Raw genomic sequence first — 8,136 nt, forward strand, 5'->3', positions numbered from 1 at the left:
TGAGAGATAATAGGTATGCTTTATTGATGGGTGCATTCTTGACAGTAGGAAACAAAGGTCAAAAAGGTTACACTTCTCTTGAAATTCTTTCAAAATAATAAATATGCATTATCTATAAATTTCCATTCAACATATTCCTTACTTTAAATGCTACCTCATAAGGGTTTATTATGTACAGTTCACATTTATATCGATGAAAAAACTTGCCCATGCTCTTCCACCAACATCCATATCTGAGGGGGAATGGAGATGGAAGGAGGAGAAGAAGAAAAATATATATTTACCCTGTTTCCCCGATTATAAGGCACTCTCTTATATTTTTTGAAATGCCAAAATATGCCCTGGGTCTTATTTTCAGGGGATGTCTTATTTTTGAATACTGTCTGTGAGAACAGCGATGTTAAAGCGAGTTTAAAACACTGGGGAACAACTTTGAATACATTTTTTTGTTCACAATTTCAAGCTTATTTACACTAAAATAGGTATTGCTGATTTTGAAAGTGCAGTTAGTTTTCTTCTATCGTGGCAGCTTTTTTCTCTACCGCTTATATTAATGCGATTACTGTAGAGTGGATTTGTAAAGGCTATTCATTTACACGCAAGACAGTGTGATCAGAGGTTGTGCGCTGCTCTATGTAGTGAATAAGCAAAACGTATTATTATTCTACTTACACACGTATTTCCTTTCTTTCAGATCATGTCTGGCTCTGCTGTTTCTCGTCTCGTGCCTAAACAACCCTGACTCATTTTGTTATATCTGTGGCAGTTTCACCATTCCCAGTCAAAGGGCGGACATCAGCACATTTGTAGAGCAAGCCTATTTGGCATATTTTAAAGTTAAACTTGGTGATCAAGATAAGTCGTGGGCCCCTCATAAGGTGTGCAAACATTGTGTAGAGGGTTTACGGATGTTGACAAAGGTAACACGTGATAAGATGACATTTGGTATTCCTATTGTTTGGTGAGAGCCAGGAGATCATTTCAGTGACTGTTACTTTTATATAGTGAAAACTTCAGGATATAACAAGAAAAATAAATGTAAGAGTATCCTAGTCTACCATCGGTTATATGTCCAGTGGCTCATTCAGATGAAATTCCAGTTCCAGTTGTCGTTACACTACCCTCTCTTGATTATAGTGACATGATTATGGTGATGAACTAGGTGACAACATAGATGAAGAGTTTGAAATTAAAGTGGACTATGTTCCTAAGGGATTTGATCAGCATGAGTGATTTGGGATTATTGAAGAAGGCTTCAGAACTCCTAGCATCAAGACTGCGTGAGAAACACTTACTTTAGAAAGGAACATTTCTGCAGTACTTTAGAACTGACAGTGGCTTTGTGTATTGCCATATCATACCTTGTTTAATTGGGAATTCCAGTCTATAACTCAACTGAATGGCTTAGATTTACCGCTCTGCAGGGGTGGGCCTAAGAGAGAAAAAAGGCTGAACATATTAAGTAATTATTAGAAATGTAACAAACATTTTAAGCTGAAATATATATAGAAGTCATTGTGTGTTATTTGTGTATGTGTTTCTGTGAACTATCCAACTTTATTACAAGCCGCATACAATAACAGTGGTCCTTGGTAGATGAATGTTACCGTGACACACTGACCAGATTAACATGATCATTCTTTACTGATGGGCATAATCGATTTATAGTACTGAGCAGGGGCATGGAAGTGCCTAATACAGGCTATCCAGGCAGTAATGGGACTGGACAAGGGACATTTGTTCTATAATAAACCAACAGAATTTATTTGTAGCTTTACAAGGACAATGCTTAAATAAACAGAAATGTGGCCTCTGGGTGGCGTGGAGACATGGAGGGCACAAAGGTTGTTCTGAGCCCAGATTCTTTTCGTACAAAGCAGCCGATTACCGATCCACCTCTCCGAAGACGATATCTTGAGTTCCTGTCACAGTAGGGAGTTATGTTAGTTGATGCCCTCTGGCATCTTGTTCAGGCACTGAAGAACGATCCTTAGGGACTGTCGCATCTCCTCCACACGGCACAGATACCTAAGAGAGACAGGAACAAGAATGAGGGTGACTTTTTTTTTTTAAAGGGGGCTCATTATTAGCAGAGAACAGACAATGTTCTTGCTGCCTGATTTTGCCATTGTATATGGTATTCATAAAGTGCAGGACCCCGTGTGGAGCCTGCTGTGTGGTATAGAGAGAGAAAGCTGCAGAGAAAACTATCGCTGGAGGAGAGTCTGACCTCCACCCTTTATAAATGAAGTTGCAGCCTTAAAGGAATCAACCTCTAAGGAACATGCTGCTCCACACATAACTGAGAAAGGCAATAGACAGTCAAAGGGTGTATCAACCTGCACTGCCTCCTTCTTACCTGTCATAACAGTCTCCATTGGTGCCGATGGGAACGTCAAACTCCACCTGGTCATATACGTCATACGGCTGCGATTTTCTTAGATCCCAATGGATGCCGGAGCCTCGAAGCATCACCCCACTAGAGGGATAGAAGAGAAAGAGTTAAAGAAGGTACTAAGGGTGGGGGTAGAAACCCTGATCTGACATTAGGTCACATGATCACCATCACTTTCTATTCGGAGTTTGCATGGCTTAAAAATCATTAGTCCCCCGACTGACCAATCAAAACATGAAAAATAAAGCCCAATAATTGGAGTTTATTGGTATGAAGGGCATATTACTGACCAGACAAAGGCACTACCCGAGAATGGACTTAGATGTTGGGGAGCCCACTCCTCAATGACTGAGCCCATTGGTGGTTAATCCCACCTCAGGCCACCTAAGCCCATCTCAGGCCAGATGGCCAGAACTGCATCCTTTGGGGCAATACTGTCGCCACTGGATATAAAAAGGCTAGCGGCCCTTTTCTTTTCTGATCTCAGGACAGGAGGATAGACTTGCTTGGAAGCCTAAGCATGGGGCAGCAGTTTTGGGCCTGAAATGGTCTGCGTAGTATACAATCAGATGAAAACCTGTGCCTTCCCACACACTGCAGACCGGTACAGCCTTCAACAACTGCATCCGGAAATACATAACCCAACTTGAACATCACCACTGTCTAACACAGCGCCATACCTAAAACCATAGTTTAGGGCATCTTCTGCAGAGATGACTCCGATGTTCACTGTCCTGTTCTTCCAGATTCTGTTGTTGGTCAGCATCTGTAAAACACGAGATAATGAGCAACGAGAAAAAAAAAAAATTACCGTCATCGGCTCTAGCCAACGATGATCATTTTATTTCGAGGAAAGGGGGAACTCCGTTAGGTTGTTCATTGGCTTTTGTGTTCCCAATGAGAAAATATTAGTGACAAGGACAAAGGGCTTACATATTTTACGATTGTTCAAATATAATCCACCAATAGTGTACATACGCTAGATGCGATCATTTGAACGATGCAGGAAGTGACATGTAAAGGCGAAAGTGTACTGCAGAAACATCCACGATCACTGAACGACCATACACACAATAGATAGTAAATGATCGTCACTCAATCAGATCCGCCGGCCGTTCGTTTCCAGGGACGATCCTCGTTGGGCACTTTTTTTGTTAACGATTATCGGACACTCGGTCGTTAGTTGTTCATTTCAAACAATAATTATTGCAAGTGTGTATGCAGTTTACTCCTCTAAATGGTACGGCCTTGTGTTGTCACCATCAGTTGTCACCCCTCCCTGATAAATGCCACGCAGCTATTACACCTGCAGACAGGAAGTCGCCACACAGCAATCTTATCTTCTGGGGACACCTACCTCTAATCCACTGAGCTCTGATTGGTGGCTGGATGTTCAGAAGCTTCTCTACAGCAAGAGAGTAGCACTGCTCCTTACACATCATGGAGACGTAATCCAGGCGGTCAAAGTACGGCAAGGCCTGGAATACAACACAAGATTTTATAATGACAACAGATGTAGAGACGATGACAGCCCTGCATGGCACCTCTGCCCCAGGATCCATTACCTGTAGATAGGTCTTGTATTCAATAAGCTTCTCAGTGCCACGGTGGAGGAGTCCTATGTGGGGGTCGCACTTCTTCACGGACTCCCCGCTCAGCTCCATGACTAGACGTAGCACGCCGTGGGCGGCAGGATGCTGAGGACCAAAATTGATGGTGAGGGTGGACACATCTTTTTGTGCATAAGGGTCCTTGTCTGTCCGGGAAGAAGAAATAAAAATATAATTATTGTAAAAAGCCGTCCTAGTCAGCCTCCCTCTAGGGCCTTTAAGTGGGCGCACCACCTAGCACTTTTCAGTACCCCCCTCCCCCAGCAGTTTTTGAAAAGTTGGGTCACAATCCAGGGCAAACAGCTTTTTCTCACCCAGCACCCATCATTGTGCTCCAAGCCTAGGCGGAGATGATGTGATCAGTCTGCTACAGGCAGGAAGAAGCATTTCCTCATTCCGGGCAGCAATATTGTAAGTTTGGAGCAAAGTGAGAGGCTGATCTGTGTCAGACATTTGTGACTGATAAGGTCAATCATAGAGATTTACATGAGTCCAGAAGCAGTGCGCCCCCTGGGGTTTGTTTACCGCATTTCACTAACCATCTGGCCTTCATCAGAGCACTGCCAAGTGGCCAGTGAGCTTCTCATGGATGACGGGACACCAGAAGCCATTCCATTATCTGCTTTGATGCCAGTGTGCCCACTAAGGATGACAGGGGACACCAGTAGCCATGTTGTCACTCCTACTCAATATGCCAGTGTGCCCCTTAAGGATGGCAGCCATGCCATCATCCACTTAGATGCCAATGTGGCCCCTTAGAGTGAAAGAAGATACTAGAAGCCATGTTGTCACCCCCCTAAGATAAGTGTGCCCCTCAAGGATGGAAGGGGGCACCAAGCACCACATTGTCACCCCCATTCAGTTGCCAGTGTGGCCCCTAAGGGTGACAGAAGACACCAGAAGCAATGCCATCATCCTTTTAAGATGCCAATGTGTCCCCTAAGGATGGCGGTGGACACCAGCCACCACATTGTCACCCCCACACAGATGCCAGTGCTTCCCTTAGACAACACAGGGACACTGGCAGCCATTTTGCCATCCACTTGCGGAAGGTGACCCCTTACTTGGTCCCAGACCCGCAGGTGCCCTGCCAACTCCGTACACGCTGATCATAGGAGCACATGGAAAATGTTACCAGATGGCCAGGGGTCAGTTTATTGACACATAGCACTTATATGTTACCTGTAGGGGGCACTCACCATGCCAGGGGACAAGGGGCATCTTCTTTTCCTCCTCAGGGGTTGGATACAGGTAGGCCTGCGAATACGGCTTCATGTACTCCACGTCAGGCTGCCATTGCTTCTCCCTGCAGCAGGGGGGCGACACTTTTATTAGTGACAAAAAAAAACTTACCATGGCAACATAACTGGGGCATCCTCACATTACCCCCCCATATTGGAGCCCCCCCCCCCATATCTGTACATATGTTTTATTGTGATCAGAGTGCCCCCCACCCCCCTTCATTTTATTTAGTGTCACAACAATTCAGATTTGAATATATAAAACTCATTTTTCCAATGGGGGGGTCACCTTCTGTCAACTATAAAGCCCGCCCCAGACCACCACCTATGCATATTGGTCTGTGGTCTCTATAGCAGCAAATAGGACCCCTTCACATGCACTGGGGGGCCCCATGTACTCTTCACATTCTGACCTCTGTCACCCTGCCTCGCCATACTGTATAATATCTGGTCTTTATGCACTCGGGTGTCCCCTGTCCTGTCATGTCCCCCCTTTATTCTTCACCTGACTGGCTGGCTCAGCCTCAGCCACCTCCCGGCCAAAACCTCTGAAGGTGCCCGCAGTCTCCCCAGCGCTCTGAGGGCCGCCATTTTCTCCCACTACGAACTGCCTGCCGGGAACTTCCGCCCCCTCCTGTCCGGCTTCAGAAGTCCTAGCGATAAATAAATATTATAGGTCCGCTTGTGACAGATGCAAACGTCACTTCCGCCGCCTGTCACACGGCAGCATGAGAGGCCATCTTTGTTGTGGGCAGAAGAAGGGCGCAGGATGGGTTGACATGGTTACCGAGCGCCCTCTGTTGTTCAGTAAGAAGATGGGGTGGGGAGGGGGTAATTCACATCATCGGGCATTGATAAAGTGTATAGAAACACCCAGGGCTCATAAAGAGTTGGGCCCTGTTAAAGTTTAGCCGTGGCCCTGTACTTGTAGGTAGGCCTCAGTCCTCCGAGCTGGTAAACAGGAAAGTGCAGTCCGATCGGCCTGCGAACCATCAACAAACTTGCACGGTAGGTTGTTTACAGCTATATCTACATAGGGTGAGTCAAAATGGTTTTCATGCTGCTACTTTTTTGGTGTAACAATGGCAACAGCAACCCAGACAAATAACATATTTTTGGCCAGAAAAATACATTAGGAGCCAATTCTGAACTTTTCAGTGTATAAATCAGAATTAAAAAATCTTCAGTACCAAATGTTTAATGTATTCACTTTGTGTGAATGGGCCCCTAAAGTTTTTTTGTGTTCATGTCAGATCATTCTGATTGGTAGAGGAAAATTGTGCAATACCCATATTGCCCATTAGGTGGCAGTGTCCAATCAGGTGTTGCTATAGAGTGCAGAATTGCCTCCAAGTATTAAAACTAACTTTTGCGTGTCACAGTTCCGGGTCCCCCAGCGTCAGCGTGTCACAGTTCCGGGTCCCCCAGTGCCGGCGTGTCACAGTTCCGGGTCCCCCAGCGTCAGCGTGTCACAGTTCCGTCCCCTCCCAGGGTCAGTGTGTCACAGTTCCGGGCTCCCCAGCATCGGCGTGTCACAGTTCCGGGCTCCCCAGCATCGGCGTGTCACAGTTCCGGGCTCCCCAGCATCGGCGTGTCACAGTTCCGGGGGCTCCCAGGGTCAGCGGGTCACAGTTCCGTCCCCTCCCAGGGTCAGCGGGTCACAGTTCCGGGAACATTTTGGGGGTGAAAAGGTTTCCCCCTGAGTTTGTAGCACACGATCGGGCGCTCCTCTCCCCCCCTTTGCTGGTCTTTGTTGGATGGGGAGGAATTATCTCTATTTACATGGATAATCAATTCCAGATGTGCATTAACTCCGTGTCAGCAAAAGCAGCGGAACAGAGGAGAGCGAGACAGAGGGTGTGGGGGGATTGGAGATTTGATCCTGAGAAAAGCGAGAGCGGACTCGGTGGGACATCGCTCTTCGTGTCTGTGACCCGACCGTATTATTGGCTCTGTGTGGTCCCGCTGTATGGTCACGGCTTGCTTTGCCGCTTTGTCACAATGTCACGGTACCCCCGGGCCGGTGACCCCACCTTTGTAATATACCATTCTGCACTTTGTGAACCGTTCAGGGATGTGGCTGCCACCATAGGCGTCTACACTCTATGCTAGCCTGTCAATTCAGCCAAAATCTGAAGATCCAAATACAAATGAGCTAATTTGCTCATCAATGATCAGATCAAGGGGTCAAATCCTGCTGAAGCTCCCCTTACCCCCCTAACCTCCAGTCAGAATCCTCTGCAGTTATGAAATTCTGTTATTGCTTCCCCTTGGCCTGTTAAATATATCATTGAAAGTGTTTTGTTATATCTGAATACTTACTGATCGTGCCTGAAATCCAATAGGTTTATAAGTTTCTGTGTTGTATTTCCTGTTCATGTGAACTACAGAACAAACCCCTCCTCTTTATTTTGGAATTAAGGAGACTTCCAGAGCTTGGGGGACAACACTACTTTCCACTACTTTCAGAGGCTAGGGCTGCACGGTGGCTTGGAGGCTGGAGCGACATAGTGGCCTAGAGGTTGGGGTCACAAAGTGGGTCAATAACTTGGGTTATATGGTGGGTCAAAGTGTGAGCTAGTATAGTGGCTCAGGGGATGAGGTGGCATGTGGTGACCCCTTTAGCCTCACAGCACTAGAGTTCCAGGTCTAATTCTTAGAGTGCTACCAGTTCTAGAAGCGGTAGAATGTATGACCTCCCCATTGTTAGAAAGTAACTGGTAAGGGGCCCAATAAACCCCTTTACTCCTTGCCCCAGCAAATATTAAACCCAGGGGTATTTATTGGAACTAATTCTGACATATTCATTGCATGCTGGGATCACTGGCCATTTGGCCAATCCATAGGAGCCCTGCAATTTCTTGAGAAGAGTTTGGCCTGTGCACGGCCC

General features: G+C 46.2%; 1 protein-coding gene across 1 annotated transcript; it reads right to left on the bottom strand.

The window, feature by feature from the left end:
* Window positions 1-1,943: 1,943 nt before the first annotated feature.
* Window positions 1,944-5,897, bottom strand: NDUFS2 (NADH:ubiquinone oxidoreductase core subunit S2). Its single transcript, XM_072428661.1, has 7 exons — window positions 5,752-5,897; window positions 5,205-5,311; window positions 3,961-4,151; window positions 3,669-3,873; window positions 3,076-3,232; window positions 2,360-2,479; window positions 1,944-2,028 (listed from the first exon to the last, which is right to left on the bottom strand). Exons 1-7 carry the CDS (start codon window positions 5,835-5,837, stop codon window positions 1,944-1,946), a joined length of 951 nt encoding a protein of 316 aa, XP_072284762.1. The 5' UTR covers window positions 5,838-5,897.
* Window positions 5,898-8,136: the final 2,239 nt, after the last annotated feature.

This window comes from Pyxicephalus adspersus, chromosome 12, assembly GCF_032062135.1.
Source record: "Pyxicephalus adspersus chromosome 12, UCB_Pads_2.0, whole genome shotgun sequence".
Taxonomy (NCBI): Eukaryota; Metazoa; Chordata; class Amphibia; order Anura; family Pyxicephalidae; genus Pyxicephalus; species Pyxicephalus adspersus.

Excerpts from the sequence above, each read along its gene's own strand:
- NDUFS2 (XM_072428661.1), bottom strand. The coding sequence starts at position 5,837 with ATGGCGGCCCTCAGAGCGCTGGGGAGACTGCGGGCACCTTCAGAGGTT. Across the intron at positions 5,312-5,751 it reads AGGCTGAGCCAGCCAGTCAG|GGAGAAGCAATGGCAGCCTG; the intron begins GTGAAGAATAAA and ends CCCCTGCTGCAG. Across the intron at positions 2,480-3,075 it reads GCCCTAAACTATGGTTTTAG|TGGGGTGATGCTTCGAGGCT; the intron begins GTATGGCGCTGT and ends CTATCCCTCTAG.